The sequence below is a fragment of the Rana temporaria genome, chromosome 6 (assembly GCF_905171775.1).
Source record: "Rana temporaria chromosome 6, aRanTem1.1, whole genome shotgun sequence".
NCBI lineage: Eukaryota > Metazoa > Chordata > Amphibia > Anura > Ranidae > Rana > Rana temporaria.
This window is the reverse complement of record NC_053494.1, coordinates 158,197,089-158,224,771: the sequence shown is the minus strand read 5'-3', so window position 1 is coordinate 158,224,771 and position 27,683 is coordinate 158,197,089. Positions and strand designations below refer to the sequence as shown.

Here is a 27,683-nt window from a genome sequence, read left to right as displayed (position 1 = left end):
TACACTTAGACACCAGTATGCTCACTTAGAAGTCAGGGGACACTGGACTCAATTCAGAAAGCCAACACACTAGGATGAGGGCTCATGATATATGCTTGTGCATTGTGGGATGATCAGCTATGACACCAGTCATTTGAAGGCTTGAAAGTTCATTCCAGAGCTGACATAAAGCATGCTGTAAACCTTGAAGGCGAATTCATACTGCATAGCATCTGCAGAACAAACTGAAGCTTAAATGGCAGCTTCCTTGGCTGAAAAGGATAGAAAGGTTTTCTTCCACATTACAGTAGAACTGATTTAAAGTGGTTGTAAATATTTTTAACTGGCCTCAGGTAATAGAGAAAAAAAAAAAAACCTTCCTACTTCAGCTTCTGAATTTATAAAGCTTGTCTGAGCCGTCAGAAAAACAGGGTGAAGAGCGGAAGTTTCACTCTGTAGAGCTCAGTGAGGAGATCCGATTGGAGTGAATGGACATACCCACCTTCACACAGCTCACAGGAACAGAGCTGAGGCTATCAATTAGCTAGGGATCCCAACCCGTCACCATATTTCTCTTGGGGTCAGGAAAACTTGTCAGAAGTGATTCATGATAGCAGAAGAGGAACAAAGCAGCAGACAAAAATGACACTTGGTGCTATTAACTGATACAAATACACACTAGAGGGATATGCTTTGTTCATATTTCATGTCTGAGGTTTACAACCACTTTAAAACAGTTTCCCAAAACGCCTACTGAATTCACACTCATCCACAGTTCCACATTTGCTTGAACTCTCAACCGAACTGTGAAACCATCAAATGGCTGGCTTCATAACTGATCACATGTGCAGCATCATGGCAACTGATGATCAAACAAAGGCCAATATGGCAGCTTCCTTAGCTGTAAAGGACAGGAGGGTGTAGTACTGCTTTAACCTTTTTGCTGCCAGAGCAGTTTGTATTTTTTGTGCACATGTTTATACAATACAGGAGTATGTAAACCCCCCTGCTGTTGTACAGACCCTGCCATCTTGGCTTTTGATCTACAATTGTCATGGTGCGGCACATGTGATCTATTATGACACAAGCCATTTGACGGTTTGACAGTTTGGTTGAGAGCACAAGCAACTAACGGTTATAATTCCATGGCATGGTAAGCACGAAATCAATGGATTTCGTTCTACTTTTAGACTCTTTTCACACTAAGGGCGTATTGCAGGCGCTAGAGCGTTAAAAATAGCGCTTACAATCCACCCTCAAACAGCTGCATCATTGTCTCCAGTCTGAAAGCCTGAGGGCTTTCACACTAAAGCGTTGCGGCTAGCAGGACTTTTATTACCGTCCTGCTAGCGCATCTTTGGAGCGGTGCGTTTACTGCTCCTTCCCATTGAAATCAATGGGACAGCGCGGCTATATTGCTCACAATGTGCTGCTGCAGCAGCGCATTGCGAGCAGTTTTAACCCTTTCTTGGACGCCAACGGGGGTGAAATTGCCCCACTAGCGGCCGAAATGCACTGCAACGCTATGAGCGGCTCAGTGTGAAAGGGGTCCAAGTGAAAATGGCCACACAGATACTCATTTCCAAAAAAGCGAGTTCTTTTCAGCCAAGTACAGTAAGATTTAAAATTTATAAATACAACAGCCAAGCCCAGTGTAACAATTATAGGCAGCAAATGTACCCAATTTCAGATTAATAATAACTGAACAGTCAGATTCTTACATAAACCAGAAAACAGTAATTTCTTTCCCCCAATGGCCAATGCCACACAATTAAAAACTTCTGAACAAAAGGGCAGATTATCGGAAAATACACACGGTAGATGAAACACGAAAGTCAAATCGTCAGCAAATACTGAAAAAGTTTATTTAAAAAAAAAAGTTAAAACAGTTTAGAGTGGACAGGTCCTTCAAATAATCCGTCAACCAGATATGTTCTCCTCAAATCAAGTATGCAAGTTTTTTTGCAATTTAAATGACATTTTTAAAAACAAAGCAATTTATACCCCATTTGGGTTCTCAGGAAATGAAAAGCATAATAAATGTGACATTTAATACTCGGAATTAATTTATCCATACAACATAACATGTTCACATAAGGTACCTTTAACTTTTGGTACAGCCATGTTTGTTTAAATTTATTATGGGAGGTAAAAGACGTGACCAGATTAATCTTTCATTTTCTTCCGGCCATGATTTTGAGATATTGTAAAGCATTATGGGCAGCATCATTGTGAGCATTGCCACAAGAAAGACCTGTTCCGTGGCATACAGTGACTGGACTGGTGGAGAGCTCTGCAAGACACTGGAACTGTCCATTGACGCTAAGTTCCTCTGGAAAAAAAATAAAATGAATACGTTATCCACCTGAAGACCTTTTCTGGCACAAGTTAAAAATCAATATTTTTTGCGAGAAAATTTCTTATCCCAATACATATAAAAAAAAATACAGTGGAACCTTGGATTACGTGCATAATGCATTCCAGGAGAATGCTCGTAATCCAAAGTACTCGCATATCAAAGCAAGTTTCCCCATAGAAGGAAATGAAAATGTGTTCCGCATTGACTTCAATAGCATGCAATACCACATGTGGCCAGAGGTGGGGGGCGCACCGGAGAGCCTCGGAAAGGCCGACAGCTCAGCTGAACTCTGAAAACCTAGGCAAGGCTTAGGAATGGAGTGATTACAAGGTTTCCCGAGCATTTCCGAACGGCTCCGATGGCACGTTGAAAACAGTTTGCAGACTAGCAGGCCTTATGTTTAAATAACATGCGACAGGTTTACTCTAAGCAATAACAATGCAGGAAGCTGTGGAAGGAAGGGAGCACTACATAGACTAGGTTGCTAGAATTTAATTAAGGGAATCGAACACAACCAGAAATCGCAATTTAGAACCAGAACAGTAAAAACAAACATCAAATATTCACAAGAAAATGGTTTACCTGTAATGTACTTTTTGAACTTGGATCTAATCCAAATGCTGCTTTTCATTAACCGGTTAACGACCGACTCCAGCACATATAATTTGGCAGAATGGCACAGCTGGGCAGAGTAAGGTATATTTACGTCACTTTATAATTCCTGCCGTGCAGTGAGCTCAGTGACCCGATGTCCGCCGGTGTGCCGCAATCGGGTCACAGAGCTGCAGAACAGGGAGAGGCAAGTGTAAACAAGCATCTCCCTATTCTGCCTAGTGACACTGTCACTGATCTCTCTCATTGGGAGCAGCGATCAGTGACGCGTCACTCATAGCCACCCCCCTAACAGAATCACTCCCTAGGACACACTTAACCCCTTCCTTGCCCCCTAGTGGTTAACTCCTTCACATTTACACAATAATCAGTGCATATTTATAGCACTGATCACTGTATAAATGTGAATGGTGCCAAAAGTGTCCGCCATAATGTCGCAGACACGATAAAAGATCGCCGCCATAACAAGTAGAAAATATAAAATAAAATAAAAAATGGCATAAAACTACCCCTATTTTGTAGATGCTATAACTTTTGCGCAAACCGATCAATATACGCTTATTGCGATTTTTTTTTACCAAAAATGTGTAGAAGAATACGTATCTGAGAAAAAAACGTTTTTTGTTTTTTTTTAATAAAAAATAAAAGCACAGATGTGATCAAATACCACCAAAAGAAAGCTTCATTTGTGGCAGGAAAAGAAAAACAAAGGACTCCAATTTTGTTTGGGAGCCACGTCGCAATTGTCAGTTAAAGCAAAAAGTGCTCTGGTCTTTTGCCAGCCAAATGGTCCGGGGCTTAAGTGGTTAAAGGCCAATTTCACCTTTTACAAAAAATAATGCATGCATAACTTTTTTCCCCTGCAAAAAGTGCATTTTTTTTACGTCCTGTAAGGCACTGCACCCATTATCAGTGATGCCAGGCTCCTGCAGACACCCACTATAGCTGTCTACCCACACCTTATACAGGCAGGCAGTTACTAAATAGTAGGATGAATCAAACTGTGAGGACGCTCACCAGCACCCTTGCAGTTTATTGAGAACTACAAGCTGTTCGCCGCAGAGACCGATGGTAGATGTAGTTAATTTTCTTTACTTCCGGGAGAAGAACCCCCACCTGCTGTCACAGGAAGGGGAGGCAGGAGCTGAAACATGTTACACCCTAAATATGGGTAAAATATGTAACCTTTTCCAAAAGGTGAACTTATCCTTAAGAAGGTGAGTGACATTCATAGATAATATAACAAACACTTACCAATATCCAAGTAGGATACACGGATGTCTTGCTCTTCTGCCACCTCGGTCAACATCGTCACATAATCTGTGTTGGGAATACTCAGCGGGCTTCTTTTCAGCAGGTTTATTTTCTCTCCGGGTGAACTTTTCAGGTGCTCCCAGGTACAACCAGTGTTATTCACAATCCCCTTTTTCTGTAATGATCAAAACATTCAACATTAAACCCCAGTCTTTTCTGCAAATTTCTTTTAACCACTTGCCCACCAGGTAAATTCTGGCACTTCTCTCCTTCATGTGAAAATCACAATTTTTTTGCTAGAAAATTAATCAGAACCCCCAAATATTATATATTTTTTGGCAGTCATTGCAATACTTTTTGTCACACCGTATTTGCGCAGCGGTCTTACAAGCGCACTTTTTTTGGATAAAAATCACTTTTTTGAATTAAAAAATAAGACAACAATACATTTTGCCCAATTTTTTTATATATTGTGAAAGATAATGTTACGCCGAGTAAAATGATACCCAACATGTCACGCTTAAAAATTGCGCCCGCTCGTGGCATGGCGTCAAACTTTTACCCTTAAAAATCTCGATAGGCGACGTTTAAAAAATTCTACAGGTTGCATTTTTTGAGTTGCAGAGTAGGTCTAGGGCTAGAATTATTGCTCTCACTCTAACGATCGCGGCGATACCTCACTTGTGTGGTTTGAATACCGTTTTCATATGCGGGCGCTACTCGCGTATGCGTTTGCTTCTGCGCGCGAGCTCGTCGGGACGGGGCGCTTTAAAAAAATTTTTTTGGGTTTTCTTATTTATTTTTATTTCGTTTTATAATTTTTTACACTGAAAAAAAAAAAAAAATTGATCACTTTTATTCCTATTACAAGGAATGTAAACATCCCTTGTAATAGAAAAAAGCATGACAGGTCCTCTTAAATATGAGATCTGGGGTCAAAAAGACCTCAGATCTCATAATTAGACTTAAATGCAAAAAAATAAAATAAAAAAATAAAAAAGTCATTTTTTCAAATGACAAAAAAAAAAAAATGTTTCTTTAAGAGGCTGGGCGGGACTGACGTTTTGACGTCACTTCCGCCCAGCAGAGCTATGAGGACGGGTGAAGGAGATTTCTCCTTCAGTCCCGTCCCCGCTCAGCTGCCGGACACATCCGATCCCCTCCGCCGCTACCGACGGCTCCGGTAAGCGGCGGAGGGCGCGGGAGAGCGGCGGAAGGGGGGGGCCCCTCTCCCGCCACCGATAACGGCGATCTCGCGGCGAATCCGCCGCGGAGACCGCCGTTATCGTGTACACCACCGCCCCCTGAAAAGATGAATATCTCGGTTGTGGCAGCAGCTGCTGCCGTTATCGAGATATTCAACTTTAAAAAGAGGACGTCTTTTTGACATGGGGCGGTGGTCAAGAGGTTAATAAAGAATCCAATAAAGCAGTGCAAGGGGAAACTGCAGCAATGTCTCACAGAGGGGGACGGGGCTAAACCGCAGCTCTGCGTCTGAATGGGCACACAAAGCTGCCCCATAGCAAGCCGCTTGCTGTGGGGGGAACGCAACAGGATGGAGGATGGAGGAGACAAGAGAGCAGACGAGGGACCCGAGAAGAGGATCAGACAAGTATAACATGTTCCACCCCCCCACCCCCCTTTAAAAAAAAAAAAAAAAAAGCGGCACTACCCAAGTGCTAAAACAGAGTGTCTGCCACCAAAAAACTGGACCCGATTTTTTTTTTTTTTACTTTAGTCAGGCTTGAGTCATCAGAACAGCGACTAATCCCTTTTGCTCAAACTAAGCGTCTTAGCTATGCTGTCTATAAAGTTGCACTGAAGAATACCAAAAAAATCTGCTGTAAGTAACTTACTGCAAAGTGATTTGATCTTCTAAACAAGTGGGCAATATATTGTATAATTAAGACAAAACTGTCCAATACCAAGATATGAATTACGGTAATTGCTGCTTGATAAAAACGCAAGAAATTATTTAATGTTGAATAGATGTAAAATAGATTAGAGTGGATTATTTTGGGAGAAGGATCTCATTTAATGTCACTTTAAATCTGAAACTTGAATTGATTTGTATGAAATATAAGGAAAGGGTGGGATTGCCGTTGTTGCAGAACATACAAAATATCCAGAACCACCCCATTCAACGTGAGACGTGGAACTTCGTATCAATGTGTTGAAGCAGCTCTCCAGCAAAAGTCCAAAGAGCAGGCCCTTTTATACTATTAGGACAGAATCACTGGTCAAATGTATAACTTGTCACCTTTTGATTTTTTATATTTTTTTCCCTTTTGAGTGTACAGCTTACCATAAAATGTCACACTTACCAAAGAGATATTGAGATTATCAGTGGGAATGCTTTGTAGTTTAGCCAACAACTTCTCTGCCGCTATCCTCTTTGCCACCTTCTTAGATGTACCTGATCCTGCAAAGAAAAGAATGATTCAGAAGCATTTAATGGTGGCACTGCATGCCAACTGCATCAATGGCAAGCCTATCCAGTCTAACAGCCCAGAGATCATCACATACCTAACTACGGTACATTAGTGCCATCAGTTTACTAATCTGTAGTATAATGTACAGTGGAACCTTGGATTACAAGCATAATCTTTCCAGGAGAATGTTTGCCCGAGCCGTTCCAAAATGTCCGGAAAGGCCCGAAGACAGTTCAGCTGACTTCGGCAAAACTCAGAAAGACTCAGTTCACAAGCTTTTTCGAGGTTTGCAGAGGTCAGCCAAACTGTCCTCGGGCCTTTCCGGCAGTTTTTCGAATGGCGCATTCGGCTCAGGCCCCCACTCCAGGCCAAAACGCAGTACTGCACACCGCTTTGGCCTGAATCATTTTAGGAAATACAGTGATTGTATTGTGAAACGCGTTACTCACAATCCGAGGTTCCACTGTATCTACAAATAATGACAGTGCCTGCCATACATATGAGAATACAAACACTCTCCTCAGTTCATCCTGTATTAACTTATACCCAATGAAGAGAGAAGCCTCAGGTCACATACAGGGGTTGATTTACTAAATAGACTTAACATTGCAAGTGTAGCTGCTCCAGAGCTTCGTAAATGAGGGAAAGCTATTGGACTGCCATCATCCAATCACATGCAAGCAAAAATCTTTTTTTTCCTTCTTGCATGCGATAGGGTGCAAAGTAAAGTTTCACCTCATTTACTGGTTTATTCTGGAATTAAGAGGGTTACAACCACTTTATCTGTGCTGCCCAAAACTGTATAATGAAGAGAATAGTAGATATAGTAGTGCAGCTATAAGGCCGCCGAGGATCTCGGCGAGCCAACTTTCCTCATTGAACAATGAGGAAATAGAGAACATGTTCTCTATTTGGCTCGACGAGGAACTCGTCGGCTTCCTCGGCCGAAAGTGTACACACGGCCGGGTTTCTCGGCAGAATTCAGCTCCAATCGAGTTTCTGGCTGAATACTGCCGAGAAACTCGGTCGTGTGTACGGGGCCTAAAAGGTTTAATGCATTAGAAGACCTCAGCAGCTTCTCATTTTAGAAAGTACTGTATTTTCCAGCGTATAAGACGACCTTTTGCATGTAAAATAACGCCCCAAAAGTCTGGGGTCGTCTTATACGCTGGTACCTGTCTGACAGAAGGTGGCCATCCATTATTCAAAAGCCGCGCCGCCTCCTCAGACTGTTCCGTGATAGGTGGAACATTTTCCCAGCAGAGCCTCTGTTCAGTGTTCCGCCTATCACGGATGCCTTCTCATCCGAGGATGAGAGGACATCCGTGATAGGAAGCCATTTAGGGGGGGGGGGGGGGGAATTACCTTTACAACCCCTTAAAGCTTTGCCAAGAGAAAAAAAAAAAAAAACACATGGAAGCCGATGCATCAGCCTTAGTTTTTCATCACTCAAATAGAATTGAAGGCTGACCCAGTCTTCCTGTGCACGGAGAATGGTTTTAACAATCAACATACTACTATAAAAGTGCCGCAGCTGGCCTAATATTTGGGGCTCCAAAGGCCTGGAAGGGTCATGGATCGTGTAAAGATCTGTGCAAGGACCACTAGGTAACCAAAGTTTGAGTTTAAGGATTTTGCATGACTCTTACAACAGAGGGCCACCACTTACACTAGAAGTCATGAAGGAGATTTCTGCATAGTATTAGGTACTGAATAACAAACATGTAAAAGACAGTAGTTAATTTACCAGTTTCTACAAAAGTTTCCACTCTGCAGGACAAGGTGAACTCCCTCTTATGAGCCGGTCCTGCTTCCTCAGATATAAAATACTCAGGAAGTCTCCATCCTTTTTGTACAGCAAGCTCCTAAAGAAATAAAGATATTTAAAACATTATAAAACAAAACTCTGTATGCAAGACCTTTCACCACACAGACAGATCAATTCACAGAACATCAAGGGCCTGTTCTCATAGCAGCGAGTGGTACCAAACTGACCACTGGTGTGTGCTGTGAGAACAATGCCAATGAGCCAATTGTGACAGTGACATTTTGATAAAGAATTGCCACGGTGTCATTTCAATGGTTCTTGACGCAACCCGTCACTCTGAAAAAAAAAAAAAAAAAAAAAAAAAAAAAAAGAACTGCATGCAGTACATTTTTTCCTGCACACACCATAGGAATGCTGTGATGTGAACAGACACCATAGGAAACTAGGCATTTTGTCATGTCTATGCAATGGGGATGCAATGCAAATAGCTGCCAGCACAGCTCTGCTGCATCTGGTGTGAACAGGCTCTGAGATTTCAACATTTTGACAAAACATATGTAGAAGTGCAGATATTTAACTAATTGTACTAGACAGCCATCCACAGCGCCTTAGAACTTTTCTGAAGGTCTAAGCTTTGGCAAATCCTCTGCCTCAATCCACAAGGCAATAATGGAACCTGAATGCCAATGTTTTAGCACACGTTATAGGAATATAGTGTGCTCTGGAGGGCCTACCAGCTAACCTGGGAGACCAGTACTGCGGTTATGCATTTTGCACAGTTTTATGGTATGGTTAAGAAAATGGTATGTTAATACAGAGTTCCACCTAAAAAAATATAATAAAATAAAAAATATTAAGAGCCAGCAGCTACAAATACTGCAGCTGCTGACTTAATAAATGAACACTTACTTGTCCATGGTGCCCACGATGTTGGCAGCCGAAGTCTGCCCCCGCCACCACCCTCGGCGAGGGAATCAGGAAGTGAAGCCTTATGGCTTCACTTCCCGGTTTCCCTACTGCACATGCGTGAGTCGCGCTGCACATCCTTACTGGTCCCTGCGTGTTTCCAAGAAGATAGAGGGGGAGGACAGTGTAGGCGCCAGACATGGCGGTGATCTATGCCAGGAAGTGGGAGCAAATACCTGTATTACACAGGTATCGGCTCCCCCCTGAAAGGTGGTAAATGTGACCCCGGAGGGGGGTTGGATTCCAAAAAGTGGAAGTTCCATTTTTGGGTGGAACTCCACTTTAAGAAAAAAAATAAAAAAATAAAAGGGAAGGAGAAGAAGATTACCTGAAGTGAGCCAATAGGATTTTCTTGAGTCTGATTAGCGGTTTGCTTGGGTACATCTCGTGTAATGGGTTCTGTCATAGGCAAACTGTAATTGACAAACATGTAAACGTGAAGATCAAGAGACAGTCTTTATAATTAAAAAAAAGTAAAAAATAAATAAATAAAAAAATGCACCTTTCCAAAAGTAAGTAGACATTTTAACCCTTCTATTTTAGCAATTTTCCATCTTTCCACTCTCATAGATGACTGAACACATCCCTAGACAGGTCTTCATTAGTCAAGCTAAATCACTTTTGAATAACCCTCTTTTTAGGCCATGGCAATCTGGTAAACCGAAACCTAAGCTCACTTGAAGCTTTAATGAAGTGTCATTTCATTCTGCCATTCTCCTTGACAGGGCTTTTTTTCAGGGGGAACGTGGGGGAACTCAGTTCCACCACCTTTGGCTCAGACCCTGTGGTGCCTGCTCACCACAATCGCTTGTAAAAACAGAAGTCTGGTTTCTGTGTTTACAAGTGACAGCTCTGCACTCTGTGTGTAACCCCCCTGAACTCTGTATGTAATGCAATCCTGATATTTAATGCCCCTTTAAGACCATTCTACTGTTTGTGAAATCTGAACGGGTCGTGGTTGAGTTCCTGCACCTATTTTCTGAGAAAAAAAGCTCTGCTCCTTGAGGCGATGTCACCAAATCGGCACACCAATCAGAATCAGTAGACAGTTGTGAGAGCAAAGTGCAGCTTGATGGACCTACAGAAGCTTTGGGTTCTGCTAGCGATTCACCCGCTACAACATGTTAACATTGCCTTAACTTGATCTTGGGTCATACAGGTGATTTTCAACAGGAAAAATGTTGCATTTCTTCCCCGAATCATCAATGACAAATCTTTGGGATAACATTTCTTGTCAACTCAGCCTTGGGGAGCACAACCAACTTCCAAAAGCACCGCATACAGAAATGAAACTGCTTTAAGCTATATTCTGCACTTATTTAGATGAAAAATACTCTTCAGTACCCCAAAGACCTGTCTTTCCAAGAGTGGGGGGGGGGGGGGGGGCGGCACAAGACCAGAGAACTACTAGAACAATCGGCTTACAAGGGGTAAATACAGAATTGGTGTTTTGCTAGACAAACTTATAACATTTTTACATATTAGATCATATCTCACTTTAGAGTGGCATCTCCTCTTAATATGTTCAAAGCAGATTCTGCAGCTTTATGTTTTGCAATCTTCTTGCTAGGCCCATCCCCTATAATATACAAAAGAATGAAAAATATCAATGGTAAATGCAAAGTCTCTATTGTGCTAAAGTGGCAGCACTATCGAAAGCCTTCTAACAGCAATTCTATCACATTTCTGCTATATGTCACAAAATAGAGGCTATTTAAACCGAAAAATACAGATCCTTCCAATAATACATTCCTATTTGCAGCAGCCCATACTATTCTGTAAACCCATCATTGCATTTCCAATACAAAGCATCATGGTGGCTCTGGCATCTGAGCTGATGGGATATTTGTTTTAGGTAAGCGGCATAATGTTCTCTGTTCCCCAAACTGTACATTATTTATAATGTTTTTAGTGCAAGGTTGGTCTTCATGTGTTTTTGCATATTCAGATCAACCTTTTCTATTGTTAACATTAATGAATGTATACTGACAAATTTTTCCTTACAAAGCGACTTTAATGGCGAAACTAGTTGAGAAATTCCCCTCCTCTACGTGATTCCTACTTTCACCGTGATCTTACCCTCCCTGGGATAATCCACCACCGGGGATCTGCATGATTGACTCACGTTGCTTTTTGTACTGTGATGTATTGTCTGTTTTTTAATTTCTTAATACCATGTTAATAAGTGTATGTTTTCTATAATAAATTGCTCTTTTGAGTTCGCTTGTTTATCCTGTACCGCTATAGTCCTACTGCCCTCCCTTGTTTTAGCTCTTTGCTTCTGGTCTTTTGGGTCCCTTAAGCCCTACTTCTGTACAAAGCATCATGTGTTTAACTTTTTAGGGGGGGGACTGCCCCTATTAAACTGACACAGGTGCATAGATTGGTGGTCAGAGCCTGATGAGAACAGAGTCTAGTTCCCCCATCAGGTCTGCCTTCCTGTTTATTGATCATGCATAGCACTGAGCAGATCTATAGCGGCTTTCAAATCTGCCTACCACCATTTCTTTTGAATCAAAACGAAGGCGCATCTGATGGGGGAACTAGTCTCAGTCCCCCATCAGGATCAGCCCACCCAATGACTCAAGTCATTCCCTAAAAAGGGAATTGCCATATTTCAGCAATGACATCACTGTTATCCCTGGCTGTTAAATCTTCATTACAATTTTCCAGATTGCGATTATGTGGTAAATAAAGCAAACCACACTGATAGACAAATATAATAAAACTGTATTCACATATATGCCTTGATTACATTGGGGGGGGGGGATCACCAAGAACAGGCTACATTCACAATTGTTAAAAACAGGCAAGTTTACTCCAATCAGAATACTTTCATATTTAGATACAAATTATAAATAATATATTTGTATTGCCGAACAAGCAAGAAAGATTTTCCAGATTCCAGCACCAACGCACAAGAACTGAAAACGCAGGCCTTAATAGCCAAACAGAGAAAAAATAGTTACAGAACTATGCGTATTCGCAATTCTAGCATTTTGTAACCTTCGAATAAAAGCCAACCAACTCCATGCAACAAGAGATAAGGTGAACCCAACACATGATGCAGATCCTCCCAGTTTAAAAATGAAATCTCACCTTTTTTCTTGGAGGAAGGAATGACTTTATCCGACATGGCAATTCTTATCTGTCCCTGACCAAGACTTAATAGGAGTATGAGAGAATAGATATTGAGGGAGCAGGTTACCACTCCCACTGCTCAATAAAGCAGCTGTTCTCAAGGATTCACATTCAGGGACTTGGCCTATATTTACCAGCCTGCTCAGAACTTGTCACATAACCAGACAGTTCAGTAACTGATACCAACAAGGCATGGCAATGCATTTGTCTTGATACTACCACCAGTCCCATAAACTTGGAGCAGTATAAATACCAACAAAGCCAACGCTGGATTGCAGAGCTTTGGAAAGGCTATTTGCTGGAAGTACGGCTCCTAATAAATCATTACATACAGTGTAACTAAAGGCAATATATATTTATTTATATTTTTTACGTTTTGGATAGGGTGGAGAGGGATTAGAGCAGCTGTCAGGTTGTATTGCTGTCCCCCACTGGCGAGGCCCCCCCCCCCCTCTCTATTTGTCATGTTTACTGGTATCATTGAAAGTGAAAGAAAAAGCCAAAATTTGGGGTTGATTCCCTCTCGCTTCCCTCCGTATTTGGCTATGGGGCAGGAAACGAAGGGAATCCCCCTCCATGGGAAACAGATAGCAAAAAACTGACAGGGGTTATGACCCTCCTTGCTCTATCCAATACATAAAAAAAAAAAAAAATTATATATGTTTTGCATTTAGTTCTGTTTCTACTAGAGGTCGACCGATATATCGGCCGAAATTGGCCCGTTTTGAAGATATCGGCATCGGCCGATTTTTGTGTAAACCAGGCCGATTCGCGGCTTTACCCGCTCCTGCATGTGAAACCGATCCTTCAGCCGCGCGCTTCTGTTCACTTATAGAAGGGAAAAGTTTCACTGGCACCGCCCCCTCCCCCGGTGGGCTGTAGCAGAGGAATATTACTTCATTAGCATGTCACAAGCCGACTCGTAACTCCCCTCAGCAGGTGCCCGTGGCCAGCATCAGCTAGCACTTTCTTCCCTGCTAAGGAGGAGCCTGCTTCTATTTTATTGTTATGTGATTGGCTGATCAGCGTCTATCTGCATGCACCTCCTAGTCCTATCAGGTGCATACAGATAGATACCAGCATGGATGGAGGGAAAGTCACAGCATGGATGGAGGGAAAGTCACAAAGTGCTACTGTGCCCCCCTGCAGACTTTATTGAATCTCTTTTTAAAAAGGGAAACCTGGCTGAGGCTGAAAAATGGATGAGAATGGCTCTGGGTGGATACAATTGTTACATTGTGGAGATCCTCTTCACAATGTAACTCTCATCCCCACTCAGCACCATCCACCCCTCTCCACAACGCATTCCCCAGCACCATCCCTCTCCACAACATATCACGGTCCAAAAATCGGCCTAAACTATCGGCTGCAAAAATCGTCATCATAGATCGGCCATCCAGATTTCTAAATATCGGCATCAGTGTCGGCCAGAGAAAAACACATCGTCGACCTCTAGTTTCTACTAGGGGGAAAAACAAAATTGGTGTGGCACCGACTTTGCAGTGCCGCATTAATTTATAAAATTAGTACATGCACTACTTTTGCAGTGCCGCATTAATTTATAAAATTAGTACATGCACTACTTTTGTCAATTTCAAGTGCAACTTGCATAGACCTCTGTGCATGAAGCCGCACAGATGTCTTCAAAGTCGTACTGACATGAAGTCATGCAATTTTCAGATGAAGTCGCACGATTACAAAGCCACAATCAATGTGAACGTGTGCTAAAATAGCATCTATATATTCCAATATATCCTCCTTCCATAACAGTGGAGCACCTCCCTCAAAGAAATTGTAGAGGCTAAAATAGGTTTTTCCTTTTACCCTTATGCATTCTTTACATCAGTGGTCTTCGAATTGAGGCCCGGAGCATAATGCGGCCCTTTGCTTGCTTTTATCCAGCCCTTGGGGCATGAACTGTCCCAATGACCCCAACCAATGGGGGCCCAAACGAGACAGACATAGGGGTGCAACGGATCATCATTGATCCGTGATCCGAACGGGTCGCCGCGTTTGGATCTGCACACCACGCAATCCGCGAATTGCGGCCATAGGAAAGGCCACGGCTTCCGCCTAGCTCCGGAGCAGCGGCCATCTTGGTACACCTTGGGGCGGTGGCGGCCTATGTGAGCTCCCCAGAGCAGCGCGCTGACGGGGAGACGTGGATATTACAGTGGGGGGGGGGGGGGGGATGACGTGGATATTACAGTGAGGACTATATATGGTGGTGATCCGAAAAATGATCCGATCCGTCACACACACACACACACAATGTGGCCCGCCGACAAAGACTATGTGGCATTATTTTTTCCCTACCGACATGGCTCCTTTCCTACTCCAAATAGCAACAGTTCAGCACATAAAGTCAGGACAGTAAACTGGCCCTTTGTTTAGAAAGTTTGGAGAACCCTGCTCTATGTTAAAGTGGTTGTAAACCTCAGACATGAAATCTGAACAAAAGCATATCCCTCTGATCGCGGATGCAATCCTTTGCAGTCTTGTGCAGAAAAAAAAAAAAAAAAAAAAGAAGGAGGCACTTGAAGATTGGCTGCATGGTCGAGTCGCCAGAAGAAAGCCATTACTACACAAATACCACAAAGTATCCCGCTTACACCAAACAGCACAGAGACAAGCCTCAAACCTTCTGGCACAAAGTCATTTGGAGTGATGTGACGATAATTGAGCTTTTTGGCCACAACCATAAATACTAAATTTGGAGAGGAGTCAACAAGGCCTATAATGAAAGGTACGGGGGTTGATCGCTGATGTTTTGGGGATGGGTGAGCTAAAAAGGCCCAGGAAATTTGGTCAAAATTGATGGCAAGATAAATGCAGTATGTTATCAAAAAATACTGGAGGAACATTTGCATTCATCAGCCAGGAAGCTGGGCATGGGACGTACTTGTACATTCCAACATGACAATGATCCAAAACACAAGGCCAAGTCGACCTGTCATTGGCTACAGCAGAATATAGTGAAGGTTCTGGAGTGGCCATCTCAGTCTCCTAAACCTCAATATCATTGAGCCACTCTGGGGAGATCTCAAAACGTTTCGTTCATGCAAGACAGCCCAAGAATTTTTCAAGAACTGGAGGCTTTTTGCCAAGAGGAATGGGCAGCTTTTCCATCTGAAAAGATAAAGAGCCTCATCCACAAATACCACAAAAGACTTCAAGCTGTCAGCGATGTTAAAGGGGGCAATACACACTATTAAGAACTGGGGTATGTAAACTTTTGATCAGGGTCATTTGGATAGTTTCTGTTGCCATTATGATTAAAAAAAAAAAAGTAAACAGTTGATTGATAACAAATGGCTTCAGCCAAACACCAACCATGAGTGAAAGACGTTTTTACGTTATTCATAATCTCTAAAAAATGGCCAAGAAATCATACATTTTGCCAGGGTATGTAAACTTATGAACACAGCTGTATATAAACAATAAAAAGGGAGGACAGACCATATTGTCCCCATAAAGAATGAGGAAGGACATTTGGTTACAAAGGATGGGGAGATGGCGAAGGTATTGAATTTATGCTTCAGTAACCAAAACTGCAGTGTTTGTCCTTGTGACACATCACAGGAAGCACCCTCATGGCTAACAGAGGACAGAATTATAACTAGACTTGTGAAACTTTATACATTAATAAATCACCAGGACCAGATGGCTTTCATCCGAGGGTACTCAGTCAAGTAATTGCCAGACCTAGGTTTCTTAATTTTTACTGACAGTCTGACTGGAATGGTACCAGCAGATTGGAGAATAGCCAATGTAGCACCAATATTTAAAAAAGGGGCCAAAATACATCCCTGGGAATTAGACAAGTTAGCCTAACATAAATAGTATGCAAGCTCTTGGAGGGGTTGATAAATGATTATATACAAGATTTTAGTAATTAAAAAAGGTATCGTTAGCAGTAATCAGCATGTATTCAGGAAGAATCGTTCTGGCCAATCCAATCTTTTTAATCTTCTTTGAGAAGGTGAGCTGCCATCTAGATAAAGGAAGGCCCGTAGAGGTGGTGTATCTGGATTTTGCAAAAGCATTGACAGTTCCCTATAAACATTTACTGTACAAAGTAAGGTCCGTTGGCATGGACCATAGGGTGAGAACATAGATTGAAAGCTGGCTACAAGGGCGAGTTCAGAGGGTAGTGATTAATGGGGAATACTCAGAATGGTCGGGGGGGGGGGGGTAGTGGGGTACCCCAGGGTTCTGGGCTGAGCGTCTGGGACAAATTCTGTTTAATTTATTCATAAACAACCTGGGTTGTTTTAAACAGTTCAATCTCTGCATTTGCGGACGACACCAAGCTAAGCAGGGCAATAACTTCTCCACAGGATGTGGAAACCTTGCAAGAAGATCTGAACAAATTTGTGGGGTGGGCAACTACGTGGCAAATGAGGTTTAATGTAGAAACTTGTAAAATAATGCATTTGGGTGGCAAAAATATGAATGCAATCTACTCACTGGGTAGTGAACCTCTGGGGAAATCAAGGATGGAAAAAGGACCTGGGGGCCCTAGTAGATGACAGGCTCAGCAATGGCATGCAATGCCAAGCTGCTGCTAAGAAGACAAACAGAATATTGGCATGCATTGAAAAGGGGATCAACTCCAGAGATAAAGCGAGAATTCTCCCACTCTACAAGACTCTGGTACGGCCTCATCTGGAGTATGCTGTCCAGTTCTGGGCACCAGTCCTCAGGAAGGATGTACTGGAAATGGAGCGACTACAGAGAAGGGCAACAGAGCTGATAAAGGGACTGTAGGATATTAGTTATGAAGAAAGGTTGCAAGCACTGAATGGGATAGGATTTCAATTTACAAATACCATACTGGTGACCCCACAATAAGGATAAAAGTGTCTTATTAAACTCCCTTCCGTGAAAAACTTTTATCCTCATAAAAATTAGAATAGAGGTTTGGATGTGGAATTCCACAGGCGGTGGTCTCAGCTGGGAGCATCGATAGTTTCACAAAACTATTAGATAAGCACCTGAACAACCGTAACATACAGGGATATACAATGTAATACCGACATAAAAATCACACACATAGGTTGGACTTGTCTTATTGCAACCTCACCTACTATGTAATTATGCGAGCAGACTGCAGGTCGTCTTTAAAAAATCATTCAAACATTAAAACGATGTGGGCAATTTTCCCCAGACACGCGCTTTTCAGCTGACAGCCTCATACCTGAGCATGATATTTCACCAATAGTAACACGGAAAGTGAAACTAGGATTATGGGCTTGTCCTTCAGCCTTCTCCAAGGTGTACACGGGGGGGTTGCTAGTCTTTGTTCCATGTTCATGAAGTAGCTGAATTGGAGTCTTGCTGATGTTGGTTGTGGGCATTTCATTTAAGCTACAGAGAGAAAGAACAATGATATAGTTATATTAGGCTGTTTATGGCACACATTTTGGTATAGAGAACCTCTACCTTACATCATTTACCCCTTTTGACAAAACAGTAACTGGCAGGACAGAGCAGCAGCCATGTGCATGTTGGTTGTAAGAAAAATGCAATTGTATTGTCCTGCCAATGAACAATTATACCACATGTGGTTGCTCTCATTTGCTACACCCAGACATCAATTTGAATCCAAATATGTATTGCCCTGCAGGAAGTATACTGTAACTTAACCACTTGCCGCCCACCATATAGCAAAACGACGGCGGCAAAGTGGTTGTGTTATCCTGATCGGATGTCATAGGACGTGAACAGTATAACAAGCTACTGCGCGCCCCCGGGGACTTTTTTTATTTTTTTCAAAATTCAGTCTTTCTTTATCAAAAAATAAAGACCGCAGAGGTGATCAAAACACCACCAAAAGAAAGCTCTATTTGTGGGAATAAAATGCTAAAAGTGTTTGGGTACAGTGTAGTATGACCGCGCAATTGTCATTTAAACAGCGACAGTGCTGAAAGTTGGAAATTGGCTTGGGCAGGAAGGTGGAAGGGTGGGAGGAATGCCCGGTATTGAAGTGGTTAAGGTCACTATACAGATCTACCATCAACCATGTACAGTGCCTTGAAAGTATTCATATCCCTTGAAATTTTCCACATTGTCATGTTACAACCAAAAACTTAAATGTATTTTATTGGGATAGACCAAAATAAAGTGGCACATACCTGTGAAGTGGAAGGAAAATGATAAATGGTTTTCAATTTTTTTTTTTTTACAAATAAATACGTGAAAAGTGTGGCATGCATTTGTATTCAGCCCCCCTGAGTCAATACTTTGTAGAACCACCTTTCACTGCAGTTATATCTGCAAGTCTTTTTAGGGAATGTCTTTACCATCTTTGAACATCTAGAGAGTACAATTTTTGCCCATTCTTTAGAAAATAGCTCAAGCTCTGTCTGATTGGATGGCAAGCGTCTGAACAGCAATTTTCAAGTCTTGTCACAGATTCCCAATTGGATTTAGGTCTGGACCATTCTAACACATGAACATGCTTTGATCTAAACCATTCCTTTGTAGCTTTGGCTGTAAGGTTAGGGTTGTTGTCCTGCTAGAAGGTGAACCTCCACCCCAGTCATTTGCAGACTAACAGGTTTTCTTCTAAGATTGCCCTGTATTAGGCTCCATCCATCTTCCCTGTCCCCGCTAAAGAAAAGCATCCCCACAACATGATACTACCACCTCCATGTTTCACGGTGGGGATGGTGTGTTCAGGGTGATGTGCAGTGTTAGTTTTCCACCACACATAGCGTTTTGCTTTTAGGCCTAAAAAGTAAATTTGGGTCTCATTTGACCAGAGCACCTTCTTCCACATTTGCCGTGTCCCCCACCATGGCTTCTCGCAAACAGGACTTCTTATGGCTTTCTTCTTACGACTCTTCCATAAAGGCCAGATTTGTGAAGTGCACGACTAATAGAGCTGTGGATCTCTGCAGCTCCTCCAGAGTTACCATGGGCCTCTTGGCTTCTTCTCTGATGAATGCTCTCCTTGTCCGGCCTATCAGTTTAGGTGAAGGGCCATGGCTTGGTAGGTTTGCAGTTGTGACACTCTATTTTCAGATGATGGGTTAAACAGTGAGATGTTCAAAAGCTTGGAATATTTTTTTTTATAACCCAACCTTGCTTTAAATTTCTCCACAACTTTTTCCTGACCCATCTGGTGTGTTCCTTGGCCTTCATGAGGCCGTTTGTTCACCAAGGTTCTCTAACAAACCTCTGAGGGGTTCACAGAACATCTGTATTTATACCGAGATTAAATTACACAGGTGGGCGCTATATACAAATTGGGTGACTTCTGAAGGCAATTGATTCCACTAGATCTTAGTTAGGGGTATCAGAGTAAAGGGGGCTGAATACAAATGCACACCACACTTTTCAGATATTTATAAAAGAAATGTGGAAAATCATTTATCATTTTCCTTCCACTTCACAATTATGTGCCACTTAGTGTTGGTCTATCACATAAAATCCCAATAGAATACATTGTTGGTTGTAACATGACAAAATGTGGAGAATTTTAAGGGGTATGAATACTTTAAGGCACTGCATGTGTAAAAGGTCTGCCTCTTTTTACACTAATAAAATGGATTGTTTAGGTCTGACCTCATATTACATAGCATTGGCAAATCTAAAAGATTTTATAGCAAACTTTAAGGCCAGCCATACACTGTTGTAATCTCTGCTTGTTCATCAGCAGGAACCGGTCGAGATTCGAACCGTTAACGGGCAAGCTGAACGTACCAAGTTGATCGATCAACTAGGTACAACCAGCCTGCGGGATTCTCTTGCAATTAACACTATCGGCTGCTATAGCCACTAGCAATAATCACGGTCTTCTCCAGGCGGGGACGGATGTGATTGGGTATTCTTTGCAAAGTGAAGCATATAAAAAAAAAAAAAAAAGTGTGGTTGAGCCATGATTTTTCCACCCAACTGCCCCCCATCCACCCCTACATTCTCCTTAACCTGCAATAGGCATTAAACAGGGGCATTTACATGTCCTGGACGGGATGCTTCACATCGCTGACCTGTAGCAACCAGCGGGCAGCAAGCATTTGAAGAGGTGAAGTGGTTAAATAAGCATGTCTTTTCATGACTGACTACTTTTGTGATAAATACTGCACAAATTATTGTAAAGCTCAAATTCATGAAGTATTTATCTTAGATCCCATTCACACCGGTATGATTTAACATTTCCAAATCGCATGACAAAGATCACACCCCATTGTCAGCAATTAACCACTTAACAACCGCCTATACGTCAGCAGAATGGCACGGCTGGGCACAATCTCGTACCAGTACGTGATTGTAAAATGCACGGGCATGGATCACGGGCGCGCGCCCGCGACCCGGTCCAAAGCTCCGTGACCACAGAACCCAATCGCCGGAGTCCCATGACCGGTCACAGGAGCTGAAGAACGGGGAGAGGTGTGTGTAAACACACCTTCCCCGTTCTTCACAGTGGCGTTGTCATTGATCGTCTGTTCCCTGATATAGGCTGGGTTCACACTACTACACTACTTTCATCCTACTTTGCTCTGCTACATTGGTCCTACATCCATCCTACTTTCATGAACAGGATACTACTTTGGTCCGACTTCAATGATATTCAATGGGCCTGAAGTAGGATCAATGTAGGACCAAAAGTAGTACAGGGAGCATTTTCAAAGTCGGACCGACTTGTGTAGGACGCTACAAGACGCTCTCATAGGGAAACATTGAACACAGAGCAAAGTAGGATGAAAGTAGTGTAGTAGTGTGAACCCAGCCATAGGGAAAGACGATCAATGATGTCACACGTCCAGCCCCCCCTACAGTTAGAAACACATATGGAGGTCACACTTAACCCCTTCAGCACCCCCTAGTGGTTAACTCCCAAACTGTAATTGTCATTTTCACAGTAAACAATGCATTTTTATAGCACTTTTTGCTGTGAAAATTACATTGTTCCAAAAAATGTGTCAAAATTGTCCGATGTGTCCACCATAATGTCGCAGTCACAAAAATAAATAGCCGATTGCCGCCATTAGTAGTAAAAAAAAATAAAAAAAAATAAAAAATAATAATAAAACTATCCCCTATTTTGTAAACGCTATAAATTCTGCGCAAACCAATTGATAAACGCTTATTGCAATTTTTTTTTTTTAACAAAAATAGGAAGAATACGTATCGGCCTAAACTGAGGGAAAAAGTTTTTATATATTTTGGGGGTTATTATAGCAAAAAGTAAAAAATATAGAATTTTTCTCAAAATTGTTGCTTTTTTTGTTTATAGCGCAAAAAATAAAAACCGCAGAGGTGATCAAATACCATCAAAAGAAAGCTCTATTTGTGGGGAAAAGGACGCAAATTTTGATTGGAAGCCACGACCGCGCAATTGTCAGTTAAAACAACGCAGTACCGAATCGCAAAAAGGGGCCTGGTCCTTTACCTGCATATTGGTCCGGGTCTTAAGTGGTTAAACCACTCAAATTGCCCTAATTCATGTTGCAGCCACTTTGAAAAAGGATTCCTGCACTACTTTATGCCGATTTCATTGACATCACACATCAAACTTTGCGGTTTGCTAGTAGTTTACCGGGGGTTATGGCTGAAACCATCAATCGATTAATTGTTCGGCTCAAAAAAAAAAAATACACACATTATATATATATATATATATATATATATATATATATATATATATATATATATATATATATATATATATATATATATATATATATATATATATATATATATATATATATATATACACACACACACACACACACACATATAGCAAGCTGATCAGCACATCACACACCCGCCATACAACGATCCACTCTGTACAAAGATAACAGAATACCCGGTGTGCACTGTATATACAAAATAGTCTAACCTGCAGAACCTTGCACATTTATTAAGAGTTTAAAGCAGAACTTCAGAATATTTTTCTCATCTTTCCATCTATTGGCAAATTGTTTGTCTGGTAAAAAGCCTAGGCTTATGACATTATGGACATCTCTCTCTGGTGAGAGTTTGCCAGGAAGGATGGGTCATAAGAGGGCCAATGAGAGCTGCAGAGCTGGAGGTGTGCCTCTGTGTAATACCAGGAAGTGAACAGGCAGCAGCTTCAGCTGCCCACAGTTAAAATTGATGCAGCCAGACTTAGTGAAGGGAGATTTCTGCAGTATATTTGGCGAGTACAGAATCACAGTATATATGAAATATTATGCAAAGTGGTTGGAGGGAAGCTTCAGAACGGCAAAGATGTTTGTATTACAAATTATGTGAAAAATATGCTTTATTAGGAATACTGCTACAAACAGGTTTCACTCTGGTTGTACCTAAAGGAGTGTCCCAAAGGGTCTGAAAATGTTGTATATTTATTAGCAGTTATAAACTCATCTGAACAAAGTGCTGCCAAATGAAGGAATAACATTTTATAGTCTGCATTCATTGTGGCCGAGTTCTCATGGGCTTCAGCTTGCATATGAACAGTGTGTATGTACAGCAAGTATTTACTTTCATTAAAATGTTAGCAGCTTTCTGTGCTGGACAATGCCAGTCACCGCTAGGACAAAACCTGAAAGGGGACAGTGGCGGAGAAGATTGCTAGGCTTAAATAATGTGCCCTGGACCAGAGGGCACCCACCCCCCCTTCCCAATGCAAATTCAGGATCTGACTTCCATATATTTTTGTCCTGGGGTGGGGGGTAGAGCAGGAAATGGTTGGAATCTCCAGAATTTCTCTGCAATGTCCTGTATCCATAGATCACATGTGGAAGTAAAGCTTTGTGAAGTTAGAGGAAATCCTCTCATACAAATGTCACCAGAACATGGAAGATCTCCAACCCCCTCCCACCATGGGATCCCCATCTCTGCCAGTGACACCGGTCACCAGGACAAAGAGAGATCTCCCATCAGGAGCACAGACATTAGCAAAACATGGCAGGGCTTTGGAAGCCGGCCATACATTATACAATCTCCTTCACACCTACCACCACTGCTGGGGGGGCTATTCCTGCACTCACCACCACTAATGCTGGGGGCGGGGGCTATTCCTGCACTCACCACCACTAATGGGGGGGGGGGCTATTCCTGCACTCACCACCACTAATGCTGGGGGCGGGGGCTATTCCTGCACTCACCACCACTAATGGGGGGGGGCTATTCCTGCACTCACCACCACTAATGCTGGGGGGGCTATTCCTGCACTCACCACCACTAATGCTGGGGGGGCTATTCCTGCACTCACCACCACCAATGCTGGGGGGGGGCTATTCCTGCACTCACCACCACCAATGCTGGGGGGGGCCATTCCTGCACTCACCACCACCAATGCTGGGGGGGGCTATTCCTGCACTCACCACCACTGCTGGGGGGGCTATTCCTGCACTCACCACCACCAATGCTGGGGGGGGGCTATTCCTGCACTCACCACCACCAATGCTGGGGGGGGGGCTATTCCTGCACTCACCACCACCAATGCTGGGGGGGGGCTATTCCTGCACTCACCACCACTGCTGGGGGGGCTATTCCTGCACTCACCACCACCAATGCTGGGGGGGGCTATTCCTGCACTCACCACCACCAATGCTGGGGGGGGGCTATTCCTGCACTCACCACCACCAATGCTGGGGGGGGGCTATTCCTGCACTCACCACCACCAATGCTGGGGGGCCATTCCTGCACTCACCACCACCAATGCTGGGGGGGGGCATTCCTGCCCTCACCTCCACGAATGCTGGGGGGCCATTCCTGCACTCACCTCCACGAATGCTGGGGGGGGGCTATTCCTGCACTCACCACCACTGCTGGGGGGCCATTCCTGCACTCACCACCACCGATGCTGGGGGGCCATTCCTGCACTCACCACCACCAATGCTGGGGGGCCATTCCTGCACTCACCACCACCAATGCTGGGGGGCCATTCCTGCACTCACCACCACCAATGCTGGGGGGCCATTCCTGCACTCACCCCCACCAATGCTGGGGGGCCATTCCTGCACTCACCACCACCAATGCTGGGGGGCCATTCCTGCACTCACCACCACCAATGCTGGGGGGCCATTCCTGCACTCACCACCACCAATGCTGGGGGGCCATTCCTGCACTCACCACCACCAATGCTGGGGGGGGGGGGGCTATTCCTGCACTCACCACCACCAATGCTGGGGGGGGGGGCTATTCCTGCACTCTCCACCACCAATGCTGGGGGGGGGCTATTCTTGCACTCTCCACCACCAATGCTGGGGGGGGGGCTATTCCTGCACTCTCCACCACCAATGCTGGGGGGGGGGCTATTCCTGCACTCACCACCACCAATGCTGGGGGGGGGGCTATTCCTGCACTCACCACCACCACTGCTGGGGGGGGGGGGCTATTCCTGCACTCACCACCACTGCTGGGGGGGGGCTATTCCTGCACTCACCACCACCGATGCTGGGGGGGGGGGGGGGGCTATTCCTGCACTCACCACCACCGATGCTGGGGGGCCATTCCTGCACTCACCACCACTAATGCTGGGGGGGGGGGGGGGCTATTCCTGCACTCACCACCACTAATGCTGGGGGACTACTATCACATCTACTGACAAAAACATTGAGAGTTAGAATTGCATCCACTGACACCGATGTTGGGGATTTTCTATTGGGTGTACTGTCTGCAATGCTGGGTTTATTACACTCCAGTGTGCATTGTGATACACTGCACATAATATTGCAGCAGGGCCAAAATTTTGAAACACTGTAGGTACAAAAGTGTGAAAAGTGCGCTGCTATTGTGTGGGAAAGAATTAAAAGCCACTCTTGAGGCCCTCTATTTTCCAGTTGACCACCACCTGCCATCCCATTGGCTACTCCGTGCCATCCCTGCCATTGGCTACTAGGCACCCCCATCCCGTCTGGTTCCAGAGTGAGGCAGCCAGTAACTTATAGGTTGAGCCGCCCAGCATACAAGCACCCCCCAGCACACAGGCACCCCCAACCCCCAGCATACTGGCACCCCCAACCCCCAGCATACTGGCACCCCCAACACAGGCACCCCCCAGCACACAGCCCCCCCAACCCCCAGCATACAGGCACCCCCAACACAGCCACCCCCAACCCCCAGCATACAGGCACCCCCAACACACAGCCACCCCCAACCCCCAGCATACAGGCACCCCCAACACACAGCCACCCCCAACATACAGGCACCCCCAGCATACAGGCACCCCCAACACACAGCCACCCCCAACCCCCAGCATACAGGCACCCCCAACACACAGCCACCCCCAACCCCCAGCATACAGGCACCCCCAACACACAGCCACCCCCAACCCCCAGCATACAGGCACCCCCAACACACAGCCACCCCCAACCCCCAGCATACAGGCACCCCCAACACACAGCCACCCCCAACCCCCAGCATACAGGCACCCCCAACACACAGCCACCCCCAACCCCCAGCATACAGGCACCCCCAACACACAGCCACCCCCAACCCCCAGCATACAGGCACCCCCAACCCCCAGCATACAGGCACCCCCAACACACAGCCACCCCCAACATACAGGCACCCCCAGCATACAGGCACCCCCAACACACAGCCACCCCCAACCCCCAGCATACAGGCAACCCCAACACACAGCCCCCCCAACCCCAGCATACTGGCACCCCCAACACAAAGGCACCCCCCAGCACACAGCTCCCCCAACCCCCAGCATACAGGCAACCCCAACACACAGCCCCCCCAACCCCAGCATACTGGCACCCCCAACCACCAGCATACTGGCACCCCCAACACAAAGGCACCCCCCAGCACACAGCTCCCCCAACCCCCAGCATACAGGCACCCCCAACACACAGCCACCCCCAACATACAGGCACCCCCAACACACAGCCACCCCCCCCCCCCCCAACACACAGCATACAGGCACCCCCAACACAGCCACCCCCAACCCACAGCCACTCCCAACACACAGCCACCCCCAACCCCCTCAGCCACCCACAACCCACAGGCACTACTCCGCCGGCCCGCTCTATAAAACACACATCTCCTCTGTAGCTCGGTGTACGCCGGCAAGCCAGGACTGCATAATGGCCGCCCACCTCTTCCCAGCCTCACTTACCCCGGGGCGCCCCTAGCGGCGGCGGTCTTCTCAGAGCTCCTTTTAGGCGCGGCTGGAAACCTCTCCTTGGACATGGCGTCTGAGGGGGAGAGTACGGTCCGCTCTCCGAGGATTAGAGCCGCGCAGAAAAGGTTCTCTCTCGGACGGCGGGCTCTCTACTGCGCTGCACACAATCCCAGGGAGATGCCGGGCATAGCGGAAGGGGCGGGGTCACACGCCTCCATGCTAGGCGGCCATTGGGGGAGGGGCCACACGCCTCCATACGGGGCGGCAAATGGGGGCGGGGCCACACACGCCGTCAAGGCTAAGCAGCCGAACGGGGCGCAGCCACACACTCGCTTCGCTAAATAGGAGCAGCGGGGCCACACACACACGCGCCTATCTACTAGATGGCTGGCTGGGGGCGGGTCAACACATTTTTAAACGGAACAGATGAATGAGGGCGGGGTCAATCACGCCTCTCTTCTAGAGGGCTGGAATAGGGCGTGGCCACGCAAGCCTTGATCTTAGTCGAATGAATGGGAGTGGGCGGGCCATCTCTTCAGACACAGGGGGGGGAATAGCGGCTCTAGGTACGTAGATTGTAGACGGGGGAGCTGATCAGTAGAAGAGCTGTACATACATATGAGTGAGGGGCAGGGAAGATCGCATTACACACACTGAGATGTGCCCACTGTAAACTGTATCAGATATCCCATCATCCCCTAACAAAATCTAGAGCTGCTCAGCCATTCACAGGAAGCGTTGTATTTTATGAATGAATTCAAGGCTTTCTCTGATTGGCTGAGGTAAAGATCTGGGCGTCATTGACCTGACAGTAAAGCTCACCAACATCACAGAGTTCTCAGATATGATCAGCTGCACCATAAAATAGGATAAAAACATCAGTCCCCAAAAATGGATGTAAAGCACCCAGCAGTGGCGGCTGGTGCTCCATTTTTTTTGGGGGGCGCAAACAAACGAACAAAAAACAATTTCAGCCTCACTGTGCCCATCAAACGCAGTCACTGTGCCCATCAATTGTCACCACTGTGCCATGCTATCATTTGTCGTCACTGTGCCATGCCATCAAATACAGCCAATGTGCCATGCCATCAAACGCAGCAA

At 44.8% G+C, this 27,683-nt stretch overlaps 1 protein-coding gene across 3 annotated transcripts; it reads right to left on the bottom strand.

Moving 5' to 3' along the window:
• Positions 1-1,814: 1,814 nt before the first annotated feature.
• On the bottom strand, positions 1,815-26,783 carry PRKRA (protein activator of interferon induced protein kinase EIF2AK2). Of its 3 annotated transcripts, none has more exons than XM_040357658.1 (8): positions 26,577-26,783; positions 17,712-17,881; positions 10,868-10,949; positions 9,699-9,783; positions 8,384-8,501; positions 6,529-6,626; positions 4,205-4,379; positions 1,815-2,311 (listed from the first exon to the last, which is right to left on the bottom strand). In XM_040357658.1, the coding sequence occupies exons 1-8, from the start codon at positions 26,648-26,650 to the stop codon at positions 2,154-2,156; spliced, it is 960 nt and encodes a 319-aa protein (XP_040213592.1). In that variant the 5' UTR covers positions 26,651-26,783; the 3' UTR covers positions 1,815-2,153. The 3 variants fall into 3 exon arrangements, with proteins under 3 accessions (XP_040213592.1, XP_040213593.1, XP_040213594.1); XM_040357659.1 differs by lacking the exon at positions 26,577-26,783 and adding an exon at positions 26,500-26,570; XM_040357660.1 differs by lacking the exons at positions 17,712-17,881; positions 26,577-26,783 and adding an exon at positions 12,470-12,574.
• Between the last annotated feature and the right edge of the window lie 900 nt (positions 26,784-27,683).